The sequence below is a fragment of the Sardina pilchardus genome, chromosome 15 (genome assembly GCF_963854185.1).
Source record: "Sardina pilchardus chromosome 15, fSarPil1.1, whole genome shotgun sequence".
Lineage (NCBI taxonomy): Eukaryota > Metazoa > Chordata > Actinopteri > Clupeiformes > Clupeidae > Sardina > Sardina pilchardus.
Window position 1 is genome coordinate 33,542,626 of NC_085008.1, and position 24,956 is coordinate 33,567,581.

A 24,956-nucleotide genomic window follows, 5' to 3' on the forward strand; every position below is an offset into this window, starting at 1 on the left:
GTTTTGCACAAACTGAAGCAGAAATACATCAAATGTTGAAACAAAAAAATCACGTTTCATGAGGTCTTGGGTCTGTTATTCACATATCTGATTCTGAAGTATGTCTGCCTTTTGGAGATTATGATCGATCGTAATTGACAGTGATCTGGGTGCGTCTGTGAAGGTGCGTCTTTTGAGTGAACGACAGTGTTTTCTAGCGGCTACCATGCTTCGACCCTCTGCCCAACATAATGGAGGTGCCAGTGGTAATTGAGATGATAGTGTCCTGGACCCCGTACAGACAGCTGAAAAACTACAAAGTCACTTGACAGGCACTGATTTGACCAGGCTACTTTATACAAAAGCGTTGTGTTAGTAGCCTAGTAGGCGTAGCCATAGTTTACTGTTGTTACATTTTACTGTTTTGCTGTTCATTTCTTATGTAGGGGAAAGGACAAAAAAAAGTAAAGTAAAACTGCTCAAATATGTTCAACATTCAGACTTGGGGGGGGGGGGGGGGGGGGCAACCTATGCGGCCCCCCAATCAGTTGATGTTGGTTACAGTGGCCCCCAGCTCATTTGAGTTTGAGACCCCTGTTCTAGAAAGTCTGCATTCGTTTTTTCAGATAGGCCGCGACTATAGTAGTGAGTGGAGTTAGGTACTACATAGTGTAGTGTCATTTCAAAAGTAATTAGATGGTGATCAGTTAGGGTGGGGTGTTGTGGTATGATTGTTAACTGCTCTATGTTTATGCCATATGACAAGACTAGATCAATAGTATGGTTATGACAGTGTGTGGGTGAATTAATATTTTGGCAGAAGCCGAGATGGTCAATTAGAGATTGGAATGCAATTGTGAGACTATCGTTCACATTATCCATATGAATATTAAAATCACCCAGTATAAGTATTTTTTCTGTTTGGACAACTAAGGTGGAAAGAAAATCAGAGAATTCTTCTAGAAAATTAGTGTAGGGGCCTGGGGGTCTATAAAGTGTGACCACGGCTACAGGCGGATTATTTTTCCAATCTGGGTGTATAAAATTAAGAATTAGGACTTCAAAAGATGTAAACTGTGCGGGTTTGGGAGATGTGAGAAGGCTAGAGTGGTAAATTGTAGCTACTCCACCACCCCTGCCAGTGAGGCGCGGTACATGGTGGTTTAGATAAGAAGGTGGTGTGGACTCATTCAGTGGAAGGTATTCATCTGGTTTAAGCCAGGTTTCAGTGAGGCACATTATGTCTATGTGATTGTCAGTAATAATTTCATTAACCAAGGGGGTCTTACTTGATAATGATCGAATGTTAAGTAAAGCAAGCCTAAGTTGCGTTTTTTGGGGGGATTGTGTAATAGAAGATGTTTTTATTTGAATAAGATTGCTAAAATCAATTCCCCTAATGGGTCGAGCACGAGACAGTTTTGGTACAGACACCCTCTCTATTTGGCCCTGTGTAGGTCTACCTGGGTGACTCTGGGACGACAGAGATCTGCGTAAGACAATATCTCTGCTGCCTGGACTAATCTCTGGTTCGTCAGGAACTAGCCTCGGTTAGGTGATGGTCTATGTTCCTTGAAAGGAGAGCAGCACCCTCCGGAGTGGGGTGGATACCGTCTCTTTTCAATAGTCTAGGCTTCCCCAAGAAAGAGCTAAAATTATCAATGAAGCCCACATTGTTATTGGCACACCACTCTGACAGCCAGCGGTTGAGGTCCGAAATTCTGCTGTACATTTCGTCACCTCTTCTAATGGGTATGGGTCCAGAGAAAGTTACAGAATCAGACATCTGTTGTGCGAACCTGCACACGGAAATAAAGTTTTGTTTGGTGATCTCCGATTGACGCAGTCGGACATCGTTGGTGCCGGTGTGGATTACTATTTTCGAGTACTTACGCTTAGCATTAGCCAGCACTTTCAAATTTGATTCGATGTCATTAGCTCTGGCCCCAGATATCAAATTAACTATAACCGATGGAGTCGCTAGCTTCACGTATCGTATAGTAGAAGCGCCAATTACCAGAGAGGCAGGTTTATCTTGGCTAGCTAAAGGGGAGAATCGATTAGCAACGTGAAGAGGTTGGTGGTTAGCAGTGGGCCTCCTCTGTTTGGATTGTCCCCGAACAGTCACCCAGGAACTAGTCCCCTGCTGCGAGGGGGCTGTCATGGTTACGCGGTCTGTATCCATAGTTCTAGGTCTAGTGACTAGTGCATCCACACAATTTACCGGGGATTCTGTCGCTAACTGTTTGCTAACCAAATTCAGCGTGTGGATGCGGCCCTCGAGTTCATCTATCCTCGCCTCCAAGCTAGCTATTCGTCTGCATTTACTACAAGTATCTTGTCCACTAAAAGAGGCTGGGGAGTAAGCTAGCATGTGACACGCCGGGCAACATAGAGCGTTAGAAGGAGAGGTAGGACAGTCGAGACGAGACATCGTCCTTAAGAAAAGCAGGTGGGTTGGCAGCACAGATGGTTAGGGTAGAGTTATACGTAAATAAGAATAAAAAACCCGATGTGTTCAAACTAAGTGAACAGATTACGTGGAAACAACGGGGAAGCAACACGAGCTACAACGCTAAACAGTGGCAGTAACAAACAGGATGTGAAGCACTTACCGCAACTACTGCTGGGAACGAACACCGAGCACCGACAGTAGTTTGGCACGTACTGTCGGAAAAACACCCTTCCACGAAAAGAAACCATTGACTCGTCTATAGAGAGGTGTTCATGGGGGTAGTACTCTGTCTGGAAACTCTTCAGGACTAGATCCATGAGATTTTGAAAAGGGGATCATAGCCTGGCTGACCCCTCCCTAGCCTCAGAGCGTTATCGCTGAAGTGGATGCAGGAGGACAAGACCTGGAAGCGGTTGCGTGACATAACACGGGCGAAATTTGGTGTCAAGCCCAGTGAACTCTGACAGGTGCTCCAGTAATCAGAGATCTGAGGCTTTCTAGTCAGACCCATGCTAATCTGAATGGCCAAAAACGCCTCAATCTCTGATCGATCAGTTTGTTTACTCACGTAAATGAGAGTGAGTTGCTAGCTCGGTGGAAGCTAACGCCTCAACATAGCGGTTTGTCTCAGGCACTATGAGATCACATACACGATCGCTAAAAATGGTTTTGAAAAAAAGGTATGGATCGCTACTATCCCAAACTCTCTGTGGGCCAGGCCGTGGGTTGTACAACAGGGGTCCTCCCATCGGATCATTTCCTCTCCTCCTCCTCCTGGCCACCGTCTTGCCCGGCACATCTTGCCACTCCTACCGCCGGGCGTCTCCCTCAGCCAAGCCAGCCGCCCCTCCGTGCTCATCGCCCTCCACCTCGTCCTCCTCTGGTCCAAACACGACCCCCTCCAACTCCTCCTCTTCAAATCCAAAAAACTCCTCATCGTTGTCACTATCCCAGTTGAAATTAAAACTCTCCTCCATGGTAAAATGACGGTACCACAATCGCTAATTCTCTCTCAGGGTGCTAGCTAGATAGCTCTCTTTGACACAAACACTTTAGCTTCAGCTAAATTGTTTCTTGAAGTTTGTGAATGACGTAATTAGCATATTTGTGAATATTAACCAATCGTGATCTGTCGAGAATATATTTACTATCATGTCAACATGGCAACAGCACAGTAACTATGTTTTAAAGTATATATTTTTGGCCATTTTATGCCTTTATTGACAGTGATGGTGGAGAAAGACAGGAAGTGAATGGAAGAGAGAGCGGGGGTGGGATCCGGAAAGGACCACGGGGCGGGAATCGAAGCCGGGTCGCCGGGGTGCGGTGCAGGTGCCCCAGCCAGTTGCGCCACGGCTGGGGCCAGTAACAATGTTTTAATTGGCTATATGTTATGGCGGCAATGATGATGCTCCTTGGGCGCACATATGCGCCCTTGGCATTCTAGAACACACTCTTGTGGGCGCATATATGCACCCAAAGCAGTAAACGGGTTGTTTAGTGAAAAGTCTGTTTCAATAGCCTACATTTCTTTCTGTCTCTATCTCCAGATGCATGGGAGCAAGTGATGCGCTCAGTTTGTGTAAGACAGTTGGTGCCTGTGCCCACATCCCATGCGGGGAATGAGTTTTTCTACGTTCTTGGTGGAGGTGTTGAGCTGGGGACCCTGTATCGAGCTGACATTCATGGTCAGATCACCAGCTGAAATCACTTGCACACACACACATACAAAAAAAAAAAAAATAGTTACAAATATTTCGAGCACAGCTTTATACTGTTATTCTGTTTTCTGCTGTCTAGATGGTGACGCTACATTTACAGAGTTGCGAGACTCTAAAGGTCGAACAATTTGTGAATTTATGATTGCCAGTTTGGGAGTAGGTGAGTATTTACCTTGGTCATTGTAAAGTTTATTTGTAAGCATGTTGGTGTGCATTTAAAATAAATTAGATTCAATTTCATTTATATAGTTTCACAACATGTAAGTGCTTTTCTTCATTTGAAATCTACTAACTTTAACGTTCAGGTTTACCGCAGGTGTGAAATGGTAAGATCAACGTTAGTTTGCTTCTAGCAAAGATAAACCATCTCTGCTTCTAGTGAACATTCTCACAGCTGTAAAGCTTAATTAGCACTGATATAACAATGCATCTTTGCCGCCAAAGCATCTCAACGTTAAAGAGGAACAATGCAGGATTGGCGATTTCATCTCTGGTTTCGGTTTTGTCTTTCGCTTTCGCTCGTTTTATGCTTGCATATTTCTCTGCAGAGCTTCCCCGACAGCTTTAGCGTGTGTATTTATACATATATAGGCTATGTATAAATATATAAATTGCAAGCGTGGTTCTTCTTGGCACAAAATGTAGGTGCACCCATATTTTATCGCTCTCCTGCCATATAATGTGAATGATTTTTTAACAAGATGTAAAGCTTGTCTTTATTTGAAACACACACATTATGTAATTATGAATAATTACTCTATTATAGGCCTACATTCTATATACTGACATTTCTGATATTCATAACAGCAATCTTTATGCAGATTATAGCCTAGGCCTACTATTCATATTATAACTCCACCTCTTAAATTCAGCTGTCTGGTTGAAGCCTCAAAATATTGTAAACAAAGTAGCTAAGTTTATCATACTCTCGTTGGACTGTTCAGTTTCTGTTCAGGTAAGCTAATACTTTTTCTCCTTGGGACAGGCCCCTTTAAGTCTTGGAGTTGAAAAACATTGGTATTGAGATGGTCAGTCAACTTGAATGCAAGAGTTTTAATCAAATGTCTGCAGCATAGCCTAGGCTACTAATGATGCTAAACCTAACAGTAATTTAGCTAGTCGTCTTCTGTGCGTCATTGCGTTCACGATTGTGAATGTTTTATCTAGATTAAATGTGCATGTCGAGGGCGGGTGTCCATTGAGCGCGCACGAGAGCGGCCCAAGGAGAGTGAGTTTACTTCTACTGTTTGGAAAAGTTGCACGCAAAGTCTTCAAAGGTTGCGGAAGAACTTTATGCTTCACCCGAGCAGCGTCATGTGCATCAGTGCGACCACGCTTCCAGGGATGATATCGTTGGTTTTCATGGAGACAGACGCGGTGTGCACCGAAGGGAGGGGCTGTGTGTGCGTGTGTTTGTGTGTATGAGAGACAGATGCGTGATTGACAGAGAGGGAGAGCAGGGAAAGGAAATTCAGTTTAACGAACGCTGCGTGTTTTTCAATAGCGTAAAAAAAAAAAAAAATAAATAAAAAAGAATAACGAAACGCAATATGTGGCGGCCGGTGCTGAATCTGTGGCGCACCGCCTATGTGTGGGAAACACTGATACCATACCCCCTCCCAGGGCTCAACATTAGCTTTTAAAAGTGGTTGCCAACTGGGCAACCAGACATGAGGTTTTGGTTGCCAAATACAAAAAAATGGTTGCCCCATTATTAAAGGCCTGTTATTTCAGTTTTCTATGTGCACTAAAATAAGGCATATGTGACCCTGTAAAGCGGAACCAGTCGTTTCGGTAAAATTTACTATTATTAAGTTATTGTGCTCACGTGAACGGCCATAAACTAAGCTTTCCAACGATATGTATACCGAGGGTATTACACAAACTATCGCTAAGATAACCGCATCCAAAGTTGACATGGTTCTCCTGTCACGATATGCCAGAAGAGGAGAAATCACCTTTTTAAGCAGCGCGTGCACAACGAGAATGACAGCAAATGTGCTGAATCTTTGCCGGGTTTAACAGTCAAAACGTATGTTCTTCCGTGAAATGCGTTCACGATATGAAACTGTAGACTGTATACAGTTGAATTATGCAAAAACGTGAAATTCAACATTTTAACCCGGAGGTTTGTTATTGTTGATTTTCTCAAAATAACGTTGTGCGCAAAACGACTGATTTCGCTTTGAATGGTCACATATCTTTAATGCCTTGGATACTGTCTGTATCTACAATATGTTTCATGTGTGTACACAGTAGGTGTAATTGAGTGCCTGTCACTTTAAGAAATACGTGGTGAGAGTAATTAGCCAACACAGTCTACACTAGTGAATAATAATAGTTGCGCATAACGCATAGGGATGCAATCAGAGGTGCAATTAATTGTTTTCTATAACATTCGATTAAATAAATGTTCGAAAATGAAACAAGTCGAAGACAATCTTTTTGGGATCATAGAAGAGATAAGTATCTTCTAATGTTAATGATTTTAGTGACCACTACACGAAGGACATACATGACCTATTTTCCTTGTAAATCTAATGTTAAGCTCAGTGTAGTATATCCTTGTTTGTTTATACCACTTCCCTGGATCCATTACTTCTTGGCCAGTTGGAAATAATTCTCCAAAACTCTTTCATATTATTTCTAGAACATGTTAGTTTCTTTTATGATCTACACATTACTGTAATTGTATGATTGGTGAAAACCATAGCCACATACTTGCTAGAAAAGGTTTATTTAAAAAAGAACAAAACACAGAACATAAATAACAGAACCATACAAATATATCAATATAATTAACAAACAAACAATTTAGATAACAAATGAACAGTCAAAACAACATGGCAATGCCTGGTTACTTGTCTGTATAACCAGTCTCAGATTTTGTCCACAAGTTTTTCAAAGAGTTTCAAAAACCTTTCGGTTTTCTCCTCTGATTCAGTGTGCCTTCTCTGCTCCTTAGCTGATTCAGATTGCAAAAAGTCCAACATTTGCTGGACGGCACTCCCCTTCCTCTTCCTTGGTGATGGCAGAGCGGTAGATAAATCAGAGTGGCGACACTCCCATAGACCTCCATAGGAAAAAGTGGCAGTGCTTTTTCCAGGCTATTTCCTCGTTATGGGGCTTTTGGAACTGTTTACAGCCAATCTCTTAGTCAGTAGTCAATGAGTTAATTGATTACACCTTCCAGCATCAGAAGTACATCCCACCTTCCTGCGATTCAGCCATTCAGCACAGGTTTTTTTGGAACTTTTGATCGTGGCGGCAACATCAAAGAGTGTCGCAACTCTCTCTATCTATGGCTCTGGGTGATGGTGTTGGAGTAGCGGGGAGGGTGTTAGATGGCGTATTTGAATTGGTGGAAGAGGTAGTGGATGGTGTAGTGGGAGGATTGGTGGAAGAGGCTGAGACTGGAGTTGCGGGTAGGGTAGTGGAAGGTGTAGTGGGAGGACTGGTGGAAGAGACTGAGGCCGAGGCTGACTCAGGTAAGTCCTCCCTGAGGGTTTCATAAGTTGGTGTGACAATGGCCTGTTGGGGACAATAACAATTCTGAGGTCATATTGCAAAGTTATTGGCTAGTTTGGAAAATAATTCCTACTTGATTCACCTTACCATTAATAAGGCTGTGGGGTCCTCCTCAGCCGGCCTGAAGGAAGCCACAATGACTGGGGGGTCAACTGCAGGCCTTCCCCCCAAAACAGCATGCATCTCTGCATAATATGGCCAATTTGACAGCGTCTTTTCCCCATGGACTGTGCCAGAGCCCATCCTTGGATCCCTCAGGTCCTACAATAACAACCAAACACACACACACACACACACACACACACACACACACACACACACAGAGAGAGGAGGATGTGTGTAAGACAGAGAGCGAAATGTATTAATGTAAAAGGAGTTGTAGGTTACGGGATAAAGACATGAAACAGATATGCAAATAATTACCTTATAACGCTTCTTTAAATTCTGCCACTTCTTGCTGATCTGCTTGTGGGTAATTTGACCCTCCAGGCCCAGCTCTTTCACTGCTTGCCTGTGAAAATACAGTGATATTACTATGGACATGTAGTTGGGGTCAATAGCATTATCAGATATGACTTGTACAGTCTGGTCACTCACTCCCACAGGCTTTTGGTGGCGAATTTTGTTTTAAGAAATTTGGCATCATTTGCTGCCCTAAAGCGGATGAGGCCAAAGGTCTTCTCTGGAGTCCCTGAAAAGAAACCCGTTGACAATTGCATTACAACTGACTTTTCTTTAATGCTGAATATGATCTATCTATCTGTCTATCTGATAGGCTACTTTTGTGTCATGCGTCGCAAACATGTGGCTAGTGCACTCCACGTTCTTTACAACTTTGTAACTTTCGCGAGTTTTCGCTTCTGAATCTGAATGTGTAACTCAGTGGTGCATTAAAATTTGGCAAACAGTGGCGAACGCTCGTGATGAACATGTTATCTTTGAGCAGTTCAATTTGAATGATTTGGTCGGTGTTGTTAACATTCCATTCTAACGGTAACCTAAATTGCATCGTTGCGTTCGTCAAACTCACGTCCAGTTTCACTAAACAATATATGAATATAAATAACAAATGAACAGTCAAAATAACCTGTCAATGACCATGGCCACAAATCAAACAGCCTGGCTACTTTTCTGTAACGTTATAACTTCGCGGAGACCTACCCTCAGTCTGTTTGCGATTGTTTGAAGACGGTCGCCCAAAACTCAGTGCTAACGGGAAAATGTTTGTAAACATCCACCTATGTTTGCTATTGTGAATGCACCTAAGGTTTCTGTGCTCATTAAACATTGTTATCACGAATATTTGAAGCATGGATAAGCACGAAACATCTGTATACAACGGGACACACCCCCCTGCCTGTCAGTGTAGCAGGTAGCTAATGGGTAGACTCTTGCTAAGCTCTCGGCATATTTACGATCGTCGTCAAATAGTGGTTTCTAAACAATTAACTTAAAAGTCCATTTCATATACATTTAACTAACACATTCCGACACATTTCAGAATTTTTACATACTTATTTGCGAATATATACTTACATTTGTAAACTTCGTTTCCACTGGCGTCCACCATCTTGTTCCGAAAAAACTGCCGCTGGCTGAGTTCGAAAAGCATCAAGGGATACCCCCTTGGCTGCAAGTCTGGTCCAAAGCTGACTTGCGGCCGAGGGGCATTTTTAGGGGTGGATAGACACTTTCCCATTCTCCCTAAGGTATTGGGACACCCTACCCCCCCGCGGGAACGCGCAAAATCTAGGGAAAGGGTTCAAATCTAGGGCTAGGGGCTGAAATGGGACGGGCCCTTACACACACACACACATTAAATACAGCAACAGGCAAAGATATTGATGTAAGCCTTACAGATGCATGATTTACATTTTACAGTACACCATATCAACACACTGGTTATCATCTCAAATTTGGACTGCAAATATGGATACAGAGACAGAGCTCTGGCCTAGGGTGTGGCTTAGGGTCTCTATATCGCCACCTAGCGCGTTGTGTATTATGGTTGACTCATATATTCACAAAAATGAACCAAATTTAGTGGGCTTGTGTGTTATTGCTACCACTAGTCAGAGACAGAGCTGTGGTTGACACATACATCCAGGAAAATTGACCAAATTTGGTGGGCATGTGTGTTGCTCATGCACATGCCCACCAACATGCACATGTTGCTTTGTTAGATTCCGAAATGTCACAGGTCTCCGCACCGCAGGTGCTCGGGCCCGCCATCGCCGCTTGCGGCTATAGTTAGGGCCCGAGCACCGAGGTGCGGCCACTGAAAGTGGCTGCACCATAGGTGCAAGGCCCTATTGTTTTTGCTCAGATTATTATTAGTGTGCTTGCAAAAGCACACTATTGTTATCCGTGCGTTTCATATACTTATTTATCTCAAGTCCAACTTTTGTCTCCCTATCTTGTCCTAGGGATTTAGAGCTAGAGACGCCGTTCCACTTCTCACGCGTGGGTCCTGATGCGAGGATGGTGGCTTGTATACAGCTTTTTGATACGGCATGTCGTTCTCCCGTTATTCCAGTTTTTCCGGTCGATTTTTTCCCATAGGAATGAATGGAAAAGCGATTTTTGAGCGCTGATGCCCACACATTTTTCCACCTGTAGCCCAAACCGTAAGACATAAAATCATGAAATTTGGTATGCTGATAGAGGAGACTACCCTGATTGACACCACCAGGTTTCATGCTCGCCACTCTCACGCTCTAGCGCCACCAACTGGTCAAAGATTGAAAACACGTTCATGCCCGTAACTTTTGATCCGTATGGCCGATTTTTATAAAACTTATACCATTGGAATCCTCTGACTCAGCTGATTCCAACGCACTATGTGACGTCATTTTCCGCCATGATGGATTTTCCACCATTTTGAATTTTGTCCAAAGTCAAAGTAAAGCAACTCTGGCCGCATAGTTCCTCCGATCGTCATGAAACTTGGCACGCGTGATCTACAGACCAAGGCGGATCAACCGCCTTGATTTCGCCTTCATACGTCCAAGCGTTCGCCTGTGACAACCAATTAAATTCAGCGAGCGAAGCCGCCAAACAGGAAGTGTGCCTATCTTGGAAATACTGTGACGTATGAAAGCCATATTTGGTGGGATGACTTGAGACCCCATCCAAAGCACCCTCAATAAATTTGGTGTTATTCGGTCTGTCGATGGCTCTATAATTAGCAAAAACGTGTGTGTTGGCGAATGTATACTATTAAGCAGAATAGCTCATCTTAAATTGCTTAGGTCATGCAGAAATGACATTTCAGAGTGATTTAAGATACAATGTTGATATTTAAAAAAAAAAATCAAATCGAGGCCATTCTTGTAAAACATACTGCTGTAATTCTCACAGCACTATGGAATCATTCCCTGTATTTTCATACCTTCATTATGGGATGATAGTACCCTTCCACTATTCAATTAGTCATTGGATGACATGGATTGTCCGCAACGGTACAATGAAGGTGTGATTCTAGGAAGGTCCGCATCGAGGTGTCTCATCCTGAGACTGGTAGATCTAAGCAATGCCATGGCCCCGAGGGGCAAGTACGGACTTACACGCTGTTAAACTTGCGAGTGTTCATTTGGTATATATACTCGACAATCACACGATGTTTCATACTGACGGTGTGTTTTGGATGATTTGTATTGACCTGAGCATTCTGGGTGAACTTCACTCCCAAATTCGGCGAAATACCGGAAGTAGAGCGGTCGCCCTGTCTGAGGATTTTAAGTTTCGTTTTCTGTTGTGATGATGAGCAGACGGCTGTGCACAAAAAACATAGATAATTAATTTACCCTTAGACAATTCCTGCAGTTATCCTGAGTAATCCAGCCCTTTACATTCAGAGATGCGATCATTGACAAAAAGTAAGTTTGATACATACATCGTTAATTCACACTGGTATGCAAGAGGTTTGCTAATACACTTAAACTTGCTCTTGACATGATTTCCATGAAGTAATATACTGTAAGTGTTCTCTGAAATTATAATACTTCATGTGTTTAGCTTAAGAATCTACTGTTTAGCGTTTCTACTGTAAGGACGTAGACTAGAACTAGTCTTGCATCTCTGTACTCTTCTTCTGTTGAGGTGTTGTTGCCTAGTGACGCCCTCTCGTGCAGCCTCATGCTAGTTCATTAGAGACGTTATCTAGTAGTACACCACAGTGTTGGTGAAGTTCATGACGTTAGTTTTGAGTGAGTTTACTGCCAATTACCTTAAGTTGAAGTTGTGTGCGTGTATGACAACAAAAGTAAGTGACCGTAACCTTCGGTCATGTGTATTGGGAGTGGGATGTATCTTTCACGTTGATATGCAAGGACTTAGCATGCTAAACGGAGCATTAGCATTAAGGGTTTGAAATGAAGGAAGCCTGTGTTACTTGTGTGAGAAGTTGAGCTTATAGAATGAGAGATAGCGATACAGTTTATTTAGTGACCATATTAATGACAGTTTATTTGGTTCTTTACAGACCACTATACATTATAAGTTTATTCATGCTGTTGTATGGTGGAAGAAAACTCAATAAAGAAACTAAGGAGAAACTACTGCTTCACAACCAGTATTCTAACCAAAGATTCTAGCGCTGTATGATCTTTGGTTCTAACTGACGCCACCCAAGCAACACAATCAATCAATCCATACAGTCCTTTAGCCCCATAGACAGTAAAAGATAGCCCTCATTAACAATCTCCGACTGGAGGAAGTTTGTACCTGTGCTGTGCGAGTTAACGCTATTACACAGTACCGTTTACGCCGCTACATGGCGTTATTGACCACATAATAACTGTAGTCACGAACAAAAAGGTTTCTTTTCTTTCTTGAAGGGGTTAGCGTTGCCGTTGCTGTAGCCTATGTGTGTCCTGGCTTACAATTCAGTTTAATGAGCTTAGTATTCAATGCATATCTGTATGCTGCAGATATATTATCTATATAAATAGCCATCTACCTATATTTCTCTGTATGTATGGAATCCTGAATGTCTCTGCTGGAACAATACAAAGTTAAACCCCATCTCTTCTCCGTCCTATATTCTAACCGATATACCATCCAGTATAGTGCCACTACCCTACCTGAATCAGTGCAAACCTATAACCTTCCCAATAATAATAGTAATAATAATTAGGTAAAAATAATAGTTTCTGCTTTAGGGAGAAATCTCAGAATTCCCCTCCAGCTAAGGAAAGTGGGAGCTATGTTTTTAGACTCAGTAGGCAAGCTTATGTGTGGAGACTTAAACTGTGAAGTTTGGCCCACTTATTGTATAGCAGTTAACAATAGGTTCAATGAATTACATCCAACACAAAGTGTTATAGAAAGTATTACTGTGTGTTTTATTTAACTATTGTTCATAGTAAACATTTAATTAATTTAGGCTATGGGTGGTATAGGTGAATTATTACCACACAGTTACTATCTAAAACTACGTAATCCTTAATTGAGATTTCATTGAAAGTGATAGGTTGAACTTTTAAAAAGGGGTTTTAAAAACTGTTTTTGTACTTTCATTTTATTATGTCATAGCCTACTGAACTGAATTCTAAGAGTTAAAAACAAAGGATAAAATAAATGTTTTGTGATGCTTGCATTGCATAGTATTTCATTTAGGATACGCTATATCAAAGCAGTTAGAAGTAACAGTAGTCACTTGACATTTCTGAGGATTTGCATATTTCCACCAGGGCAGTGGTAAAGACATTCTTCAGTGGAGGCACCACACAGTTAATCACACTATCAACATCTTCTTACCTTTTCTTCTGTTATTACTATTCTTTAACTTTATGGTAGACAGTGAGTCCAGCAAATTGAGAACCTAGGATCCTGTTTATGTTTATGAATGTGACTATGTGTATAGTAGCCTATATGTTGAGACATAAGGGTGGAAAAATAGGTTACATTTATATAATGCAAATGATTAAGTTAACAATGTCATTGAATATGTTGTACAAACAAGAAGAGCGAAATGGTAAACTTTTAAGAAATCATCATCCACATCATAGTTTGACGCTGTGTGGGGTTATGGACTTGACAGTTTTGCATGGAATTGCTCATACAGTATATACATATATATATATGTATATGTGTGTGTGTGTGTGTGTGTGTGTGTGTGTGTGTGTGTGTGTGTGTGCCTTGTTGCCGGTGTACAGTATTTCTGAATCTGAATATGGACAGGAAATGGCATAGCTTTTATCACATGCAACCAATCCAAAATCGATTTCATATTAGGGATGTTAACCGGTGACTGTTTGACCGATGGTTGACCGTATCCACGTTAACCGACCAAAGTTGTCGCTAGTCGGTTAACAAAAAAAAAGAGAGGCATCTTTAAATTAGCCTAAAGACAGTGGACTAAACGTTACTACAGCTAGCCATCTCATTCCAAGAAGATCTTTTTTTCGTGAAGTTAACAAATTATCCCTCACACTCAATTTTTCATAACTCGCCTGCTTGTAGGCTAGGCTACGTAATAAACCAATAAAAACATTTGGCACGAGGTCACAGCGGTGGCCGGTGCGTCTTTTGCAATCTGGAAGTGCGCTGTTTTATCCATTGGTTTTATCGTGTTGCAGTCTAGGCAACTTTCCGCATAAGATGGGCTTAGATTTGGAAAGACATTACATCTACATTTCAGGAAGGGTCATCAATGGTAACAGATAAGGTAATGATCATCTTTCGTTATTATTGTTAGCACTTCCTCAAACTAAACTGGCGCTGTAGGGGATTTAAAAAAGTGATGTGAGTGAAAGGGCGGCGCCGGGGCTGTGTGTAGCCTATGAGCGGGGGACAGAGAGATGAGAGTTGGGAAATTGCGTGGCTGTTATTTCAAATAGCATAATTTATTTTAAACGAACCGGTTAACCGGTTTCAACCGGCTAATGAGCCTCGGTGGTCGGTCAAGAAAATTTGTAGTTTTCGCCATCCCTATTTCATATTCAGACACGTTAACCAGTAACAGCCTGGTTGCTTTGACATATCAACACCAAATTTGATCCTATTACACCATTTGAACAGGTGAGTCGTCCTATTTATTCTACCATCAATTTGAGGCTATAACACAGTGGTTCTCAAACGTTTCTTTCATTCCACACTTTGATCAAGGGGGCTTTCTCGAGCCCCACCTGTCCATCATCGCTCTAAGAAAGTATAGGTCAAGCTCAAAATTGTCACATTTATAACGTCACTTGCTAAATATACATCAGTAACAAATAACAGTTAGGCTACTACAGATAAATATCAGTTCAAAAATAGAGAAAAAATAAAAATCTAAATCAATGACCAATAACATCAGTTTTTTGTCATTGACAAGGTGTCAATCCTTGCTTCAAAAAAAGCTGATTTCCAAAAATACAGCAAAAGGACCAACTATATGCTACCATTTTGTTATAAATTAAGTTCAACACTCTTACTATCTTATTCAGGTCAAGCCTTGACGCGAGCGCTTCCCTGAATGAAACAATCCGTCTGTTGCGCATCGGGCACTACCGTCTTTATCACGAAGATTGCATTTCTTTTACCTGCTATTATCTGGGCCCCAACCGAGCAAAGTCCCTCACAGTTTTCCCATTTGATGTCCTGTTCTGCCAGGTAGACTAATTGTTGAGATCAATGTTGAATAGTTCATCTGAAGTGGCCCTACTTTTGGCATACTCGCAGAATATCTTCGGCCGCTGTCAAGTTAACAAAGCGGACATGATACCTAAACCACCTTTGTAACTGTCAGTGGCCTTGTCCACTTGCAAGGCAAAACATGAGTGTTTGCGTTTGTCAAGCAGTTGTTCTTCGAGATCGCAGAACAGCAATTATGTCGTCGGACAGATAGCCAAGATATCCTTCAATTTCACTGCGCTCGTCTATAAAATGAATGTTTTTTTTTTCGTTTCCGCTGCAATTAAAATTACGACTTCAATCATTTTTTTCGGACTATGATTCCAGGACAGACTAACATTTTCATTTGGTCAATGATAAGCCTACAAGAGTCTAGATTACCTTGTTTGTGTTTGTTTTGTGAGATGGAGGTGCATTCTCGTAATTATCAATAAAGGAGGGCACAGGCTACAGATTAAAAAGAAGTATCCGGTTTTTCACGTCAGCTCGCGCCCCACCTGGCATGTCTCAGCGCCGCGCCCCACAGTTTGAGAAACGCTGCTATAACACATTGCAACTTACTCAACAGTGAGTAAACAGCAGATGTTCCCGCAATACTCCTAACATTACTCCTAACATTACTCGTATTATACATGCCTAGTTCCTTAGGCTCCTTCCTTCTTTCACTGGTTACGTGTTTCATGCTGGCTACACGTGAACAACTCATACATAATTCAACACAAGGTCTACAGACCTTAGAGGTGTACATTTAATTTCCATACATCAAAGCATTCGCCCATGGCAGCCAATCAAATTCGATGGCGAAGCCTCCAAACAGGAAGTGAGGTCAAATCTCGGAAACGCTTTGAGGTGTCAAGACCATATTTGGTGGGACGATTTTGGACACAATCCAAAGTAGCCTTAGTAAATTTGGTGTAATTTGGCCACTAGGGGGCGTCGCAATTAGCAAAAATGCATTTTGTCTCATATCTCTTTACATCTTTGGGATGACATCCACATTTTTACATTGGAGGTGCTCTGGGACATACCACTGATGAACCTAGGCAACCCGTCACGTCAGTGTAAGAATTTGGCAATCGAGGGTAACGCCGCCAAACTCGAAGCAGCTTTGCGTCTTGGCCAAACTTTAGCGTTTTGACCTGAGGGCGAGCGGTCGCGTCTCCTTCCGGAGCGCTTTCGCGGCGCGTCGGAGCAAGCACACTTCGCACTTTCCCACCGGGAAATGCATTCTAGTTATTATTAGGGCCCGAGCACCGAGGTGCGGCCACTGAAAGTGGCTGCACCGTAGGTGCAAGGCCCTATTGTTTTTGCTAACTCCTTGGAATTTCTAGTTATTACAGTGCATGAAAATGCACTGTACTGTTCTTCCTAGGCTTCTTATTAGTGTGCTTGCAAAAGCACACTATTGTTATCCGTGCGTTTCATATACTTATTTATCTCAAGTCCAACTTTTGTCTCCCTATCTTGTCCTAGGGATTTAGAGCTAGAGACGCCGTTCCACTTCTCACGCGTGGGTCCTGATGCGAGGATGGTGGCTTGTATACAGCTTTTTGATACGGCATGTCGTTCTCCCGTTATTCCAGTTTTTCCGGTCGATTTTTTCCCATAGGAATGAATGGAAAAGCGATTTTTGAGCGCTGATGCCCACACATTTTTCCACCTGTAGCCCAAACCGTAAGACATAAAATCATGAAATTTGGTATGCTGATAGAAGAGACTACCTTGATTGACACCACCAGGTTTCATGCTCGCCACTCTCACGCTCTAGCGCCACCAACTGGTCAAAGATTGAAAACACGTTCATGCCCGTAACTTTTGATCCGTATGGCCGATTTTTATAAAACTTATACCATTGGAATCCTCTGACTCAGCTGATTCCAACGCACTATGTGACGTCATTTTCCGCCATGATGGATTTTCCACCATTTTGAATTTTGTCCAAAGTCAAAGTAAAGCAACTCTGGCCGCATAGTTCCTCCGATCGTCATGAAACTTGGCACGCATGATCTACAGACCAAGGCGGATCAACCGCCTTGATTTCGCCTTCATACGTCCAAGCGTTCGCCTGTGACAACCAATTAAATTCAGCGAGCGAAGCCGCCAAACAGGAAGTGTGCCTATCTTGGAAATACTGTGACGTATGAAAGCCATATTTGGTGGGATGACTTGAGACCCCATCCAAAGCACCCTCAATAAATTTGGTGTTATTCGGTCTGTCGATGGCTCTATAATTAGCAAAAACGTGTGTGTTGGCGAATGTATACTATTAAGCAGAATAGCTCATCTTAAATTGCTTAGGTCATGCAGAAATGACATTTCAGAGTGATTTAAGATACAATGTTGATATTTAAAAAAAAAAATCAAATCGAGGCCATTCTTGTAAAACATATTGGTGTAATTCTCACAGCACTACGGAGTCATTCCATGTATTTTCATACCTTCATTATGGAATGATAGTTGACCTCCACTGTTCAATTGGTCATTGGATGACATGGATTTTCCGCAACGGTACAATGTGGGTATGATTCTAGGAAGGTCCGCATCGGGGTGTCTCATCCCGAGACTGGTAGATCTAAGCAATGCCATGGCCCCGAGGGGCAAGTACGGACTTACACGCTGTTAAACATAACGTGTGTTCATTTGGTATATATACTCGACAATCACACGATGTTTCATACTGACGGTGTGTTTTGGATGATTTGTATTGACCTGAGCATTCTGGGTAAACTTCACTCCCAAATTCGGCGAAATACCGGAAGTAGAGCGGTCGCCCTGTCTGAGGACTTTAAGTTTCGTTTTCTGTTGTGATGATGAGCAGACGGCTGTGCACAAAAAACATAGATAATTAATTTACCCTTAGACAATTCCTGCAGTTATCCTGAGTAATCCAGCCCTTTACATTCAGAGATGCGATCATTGACAAAAAGTAAGTTTGATACATGCATCGTTAATTCACACTGGTATGCAAGAGGTTTGCTAATACACTTAAACTTGCTCTTGACATGATTTCCATGAAGTAATATACTGTAAGTGTTCTCTGAAATTATAATACTTCATGTGTTTAGCTTAAGAATCTACTGTTTAGCGTTTCTACTGTAAGGACGTAGACTAGTCTTGCATCTCTGTACTCTTCTTCTGTTGAGGTGTTGTTGCCTAGTGACGCCCTCTCGTGCAGCCTCATGCTAGTTCATTAGAGACGTTATCTAGTAGTACACCACAGTGTTGGTGAAGTTCATGACATTAGTTTTGAGTGAGTTTACTGCCAATTACCTTAAGTTGAAGTTGTGTGCGTGTATGACAACAAAAGTAAGTGACCGTAACCTTCGGTCATGTGTATTGGGAGTGGGATGTATCTTTCACGTTGATATGCAAGGACTTAGCATGCTAAACGGAGCATTAGCATTAAGGGTTTGAAATGAAGGAAGCCTGTGTTAGGCTACTTGTGTGAGAAGTTGAGCTTATAGAATGAGAGATAGCGATACAGTTTATTTAGTGACCATATTAATGACAGTTTATTTGGTTCTTTACAGACCACTATACATTATAAGTTTATTCATGCTGTTGTATGGTGGAAGAAAACTCAATAAAGAAACTAAGGAGAAACTACTGCTTCACAACCAGTATTCTAACCAAAGATTCTAGCGCTGTATGATCTTTGGTTCTAACTGACGCCACCCAAGCAACACAATCAATCAATCCATACAGTCCTTTAGCCCCATAGACAGTAAAAGATAGCCCTCATTAACAATCTCCGACTGGAGGAAGTTTGTACCTGTGCTGTGCGAGTTAACGCTATTACACAGTACCGTTTACGCCGCTAGATGGCGTTATTGACCACATAATAACTGTAGTCACGAACAAAAAGGTTTCTTTTCTTTCTTGAAGGGGTTAGCGTTGCCGTTGCTGTATGTGTGTCCTGGCTTACAATTCCGTTTAATGAGCTTAGTATTCAATGCATATCTGTATGCTGCAGATATATTATCTATATAAATAGCCATCTACCTATATTTCTCTGTATGTATGGAATCCTGAATGTCTCTGCTGGAACAATACAAAGTTAAACCCTATCTCTTCTCCGTCCTATATTCTAACCGATATACCATCCAGTATAGTGCCACTACCCTACCTGAATCAGTGCAAACCTATAACCTTCCCAATAATAATAGTAATAATAATTAGGTAAAAATAATAGTTTCTGCTTTAGGGAGAAATCTCAGAATTCCCCTCCAGCTAAGGAAAGTGGGAGCTATGTTTTTAGACTCAGTAGGCAAGCTTATGTGTGGAGACTTAAACTGTGAAGTTTGGCCCACTTATTGTATAGCAGTTAACAATTCTAGGTTCAATGAATTACATCCAACACAAAGTGTTATAGAAAGTATTACTGTGTGTTTCATTTAACTATTGTTCATAGTAAACATTTAATTAATTTAGGCTACGGGTGGTATAGGTGAATTATTACCACACAGTTACTATCTAAAACTACGTAATCCTTAATTGAGATTTCATTGAAAGTCAAGTCAAGTCAAGTCACATTTATTTATAAAGCGCATTTTTGTATACACAAAGTGCACACCCAAAGCGCTGGATAAAGTGATAGGTTGAACTTTTAAAAAGGGGTTTTAAAAACTGTACTTTCATTTTATTATCATAGCCTACTGAACTGAATTCTAATAGTTAAAAACAAAGGATAAAATAAATGTTTTGTGATGCTTGCATTGCATAGTATTTCATTTAGGATAAGCTATATCAAAGCAGTTAGAAGTAACAGTAGTCACTTGACATTTCTGAGGATTTGCATATTTCCACCAGGGCAGTGGTAAAGACATTCTTCAGTGGAGGCACCACACAGTTAATCACGCTATCAACATCTTCTTACCTTTTCTTCTGTTATTACTATTCTTTAACTTTATGGTAGACAGTGAGTCCAGCAAATTGAGAACCTAGGATCCTGTTTATGTTTATGAATGTGACTATGTGTATAGTAGCCTATATGTTGAGACATAAGGGTGGAAAAATAGGTTACATTTATATAATGCAAATGATTAAGTTAACAATGTCATTGAATATGTTGTACAAACAAGAAGAGCGAAATGGTAAACTTTTAAGAAATCATCATCCACATCATAGTTTGATGCTGTGTGGGGTTATGGACTTGACAGTTTTGCATGGAATTGCTCATACAGTATATACATATATATATATGTATATATGTGTGTGTGTGTGTGTGTGTGTGTGTGTGTGTGTGTGTGTGTGTGTGTGTGTGTGTGTGTGTGTGTGTGTGTGTGTGTGTGTGTGTGTGTGTGTGTGTGTGTGTGTGTGCCTTGTTGCCGGTGTACAGTATTTCTGAATCTGAATATGGACAGGAAATGGCATAGCTTTTATCACATGCAACCAATCCAAAATCGATTTCATATTAGGGATGTTAACCGGTGACTGTTTGACCGATGGTTGACCGTATCCATGTTAACCGACCAAAGTTGTCGCTAGTCGGTTAACAAAAAAAAAAGAGAGGCATCTTTAAATTAGCCTAAAGACAGTGGACTAAACGTTACTACAGCTAGCCATCTCATTCCAAGAAGATCTTTTTTTCGTGAAGTTAACAAATTATCCCTCACACTCAATTTTTCATAACTCGCCTGCTTGTAGGCTAGGCTACGTAATAAACCAATAAAAACATTTGGCACGAGGTCACAGCGGTGGCCGGTGCGTCTTTTGCAATCTGGAAGTGCGCTGTTTTATCCATTGGTTTTATCGTGTTGCAGTCTAGGCAACTTTCCGCATAAGATGGGCTTAGATTTGGAAAGACATTACATCTACATTTCAGGAAGGGTCATCAATGGTAACAGATAAGGTAATGATCATCTTTCGTTATTATTGTTAGCACTTCCTCAAACTAAACTGGCGCTGTAGGGGATTTAAAAAAGTGACGTGAGTGTAGGGATGTTACGATTACCGGTGTGACGGTAAACCATGATAAAATTGTTGACGATAACAATTACCGTGTTCATTTCGAATATCATTATTATCACGGTTGATACTACGGTATGGTAACCGCGTGTTTAATTCCTCCCAGTTTCATCCTTGCCTGCTTTTGACACAAGCTGGAAGGCTACTATGAAACAAAACTTCACCTTACTAATTCTGTTGTCTAATTGATGGATTTAACCATGATTCGGATAAGGCTACACCTGCTTTTAAAGGGCGCAACATTTCCACCCCAAAACGTGCGCTGTATCATGTAGCCAGCGTCTTTTTATGTAGGCCTACACGTTCACATTAAATCTAGGCTATTCCACTAACGTTATCAGGAGAATGCCATGAAGTTTTATGTTGAGCGCTGGGTGTCACTCATTGGATATAACAGATATACCAAACTCCAAATCATAAGTTAAGCTATAAGCAGACAACATTTCCAACCAAGGAAAAAGTGAGCACAATACCACGGTAACCTACCTACAGTAAGTTATGGGATTTAGTTCGGCCTACTGTAGTGTTTAATTCAATTTCCGAAAAAAGCTACACAGCCTATTGGCAAACTTTTACATCTTGAGAGAGTTCCATCAAGGTAACTATCCCGTTAGCTCACGCGTCATGTCTATCATTAATGTACAGTAGCCTAGTGCTCACCAAAATAATAGAAGTTAACATTGCAAGACACTTATCTTTTATATTATCCCAGCAATCTTTTCTTTGACTTGTTAATTTTTTGAACATTCATTTTATTCAATGAAAACGGATATCCTTGAACTATGCGTGACTACTTTCCTAAAACCGAATGAAGGTTAATATAATTAGCCTACTTCACGTACCTCTTAAAGTGACAGGCACTCAATTAGACCTAGACAACACCCCTGTAATGTCATTAAAGACAAGTGTAATAGTTTAAAAATCAATATGAAGTATTCAAATTACTGAATATTTTTAGCTATAAGTAATTATGCAGATCCTAACATATTATAAACTATTAGCAAAATATATAAAGTCATGAATTCAAAATATGCAATAGAAACAAGACAAGCCATTTTCTGTGTGTGTGGAGGGTTGAGCAGGGACTAGGATTGCCAATGCTGTGAATGATCGGTATCCTGCTGGAGGCAATAAGGGTATGCCTATATTTTTAATGTAATAAACACTGTCACACTTTTTAAAACTAAAATATTTCAGCTTGTCTACACCCATCAGCGCTTTCTTAACATATTGTACACACAATTTTTAAAATACCGCGATAATACCGAAAACCGTGATAATTTTGGTCACTATAACCGTGGGGTTAAATTTTCATACCGTTACATCCCTACGTGAGTGAAAGGGCGGCGCCGGGGCTGTGTGTAGCCTATGAGCGGGGGACAGAGAGATGAGAGTTGGGAAATTGCGTGGCTGTTATTTCAAATAGCATAATTTATTTTAAACGAACCGGTTAACCGGTTTCAACCGGCTAATGAGCCTCGGTGGTCGGTCAAGAAAATTTGTAGTTTTCGCCATCCCTATTTCATATTCAGACACGTTAACCAGTAACAGCCTGGTTGCTTTGACACATCAACACCAAATTTGATCCTATTACACCATTTGAACAGGTGAGTCGTCCTATTTATTCTACCATCAATTTGAGGCTATAACACATTGCAACTTACTCAACAGTGAGTAAACAGCAGATGTTCCCGCAATACTCCTAACATTACTCGTATTTGTTCTAGAAACATGCCTAGTTCCTTAGGCTCCTTCCTTCTTTCACTGGTTACGTGTTTCATGCTGGCTACACGTGAACAACTCATACATAATTCAACACAAGGTCTACAGACCTTAGAGGTGTACATTTCATTTCCATACATCAAAGCATTCGCCCATGGCAGCCAATCAAATTCGATGGCGAAGCCTCCAAACAGGAAGTGAGGTCAAATCTCGGAAACGCTTTGAGGTGTCAAGACCATATTTGGTGGGACGATTTTGGACACAATCCAAAGTAGCCTTAGTAAATTTGGTGTAATTTGGCCACTAGGGGGCGTCGCAATTAGCAAAAATGCATTTTGTCTCTTATCTCTTTACATCTTTGGGATGACATCCACATTTTTACATTGGAGGTGCTCTGGGACATACCACTGATGAACCCAGGCAACCCGTCACGTCAGTGTAAGAATTTGGCAATCGAGGGTAACGCCGCCAAACTCGAAGCAGCTTTGTGTCTTGGCCAAACTTTAGCGTTTTGACCTGAGGGCGAGCGGTCGCGTCTCCTGCCGGAGCGCTTTCGCGGCGCGTCGGAGCAAGCACACTTCGCACTTTCCCACCGGGAAATGCATTCTAGTTCTTCTTCTTCTAACGCTCGCAATTCAGCCTCAACCGTTTAACGTAGAAACTTCATTCAAACGTTGTTGCGTAGGTCTTGCTTATGCCATGTGTGCTTTGTATTTTTCAACTTTGTAACTTTTAAACTTTTTAAACTATGAATTAAAAAACGATTTCCCCATAGATTTAACATTGAGCTATTTCCCCATAGACTTAACATTGCTCATTATGACATCACGGCAGCAATTAGAATCTTACGCCAGGTGGCTGGCCACCTGGGCACCAACTGTCAGTTTCTCTGGCTTTAAGCATACAGTCTCTCAGAAGACTACATATCCTGTTAACTGTTTCCTCTGTCCACAACTGTTTCAAAATAAAAGTCCTCACTGCAATAATACACTATTAAATCATTTAACCATTGAAACTACTCAACTATTGAACTGTTCAACCATTCCAACTGTCAGTTATCATCCACTATGCCTCCAGTCAACTACATGAAACCTCCATGTACCTAGCAACCATTAAAATTAAGTGTTTATGACCGTTTCCATAGCAACCAACATGATTATACTGCAGTAACTTCTTGTTTCCTGATAGTGGCCAACATGGATACCCTAGCAACAAATGTTTCAAAATAAAAGTCCTCACTAGCAAGTTAGCTAGTTAGCATGGTTAGCATAGTTAGCATTTTTAGCATAACTGCAAAAAATCATCAACTAAGTTAGCTAATCAACCTGGTTAGCATTGGTAGCAAATTTAGCATTGTTAGTGTAGTTAGCATTTTTAGCATTACTGCTAGAAATCATCGGTTAAGTTAGCTAATCAACATTTTAACATGAATAGAAATCATTAGTTAAGTTAGAACTGGAACGTTTCATCTTTAAACTGTCTACCTTTACACTATCAACTCTCTGTAAACTATGCAACCACCATGTTTACCCTAGCTACACCTTAGTAACCATATCTACATTATCTATCTATTTTTGCATTTTCATGCACTGGTAATTCCTTGGAATTGCATTTCTAGTCTTTATTTTTCTTCTTCTAACGCTCGCAATTCAGCTTCAACCGTTTAACGTAGAAACTTCATTCAAACGTTGTTGCGTAGGTCTTGCTTATGCCATGTGTGCTTTGTATTTTTCAACTTTGTAACTTTTATACTTTTTGAACTATTAAATAAAAACTATTAACAATTTCCCCATAGACTTAACATTGCTCATTATGACATCACGGCAGCAATTAGAATGTTACCCCAGCTGGTCAGCCACCTGGGGCCGGTTGCACCAACTGGTCTTTACTAAGGCTGGTCCTAACTGCTAAGTTGGTCTTTGTTAAGACCAGTCCTTAGAATTCAACTAAAGTCGGTTGCACCAGCA

At 41.2% G+C, this 24,956-nt stretch overlaps 1 protein-coding gene across 1 annotated transcript in view; it reads left to right on the top strand.

The window, feature by feature from the left end:
• Nucleotides 1-24,956, top strand: part of LOC134102296 (cation channel sperm-associated auxiliary subunit gamma-like) — a 445,552-nt gene that overhangs the window by 78,913 nt on the left and 341,683 nt on the right. The window contains exons 5-6 of the mRNA XM_062556364.1: nucleotides 3,985-4,122; nucleotides 4,235-4,315. Coding sequence (XP_062412348.1) covers nucleotides 3,985-4,122; nucleotides 4,235-4,315 — 219 coding nt within the window. The remainder of the gene's footprint in view (nucleotides 1-3,984; nucleotides 4,123-4,234; nucleotides 4,316-24,956) is intronic.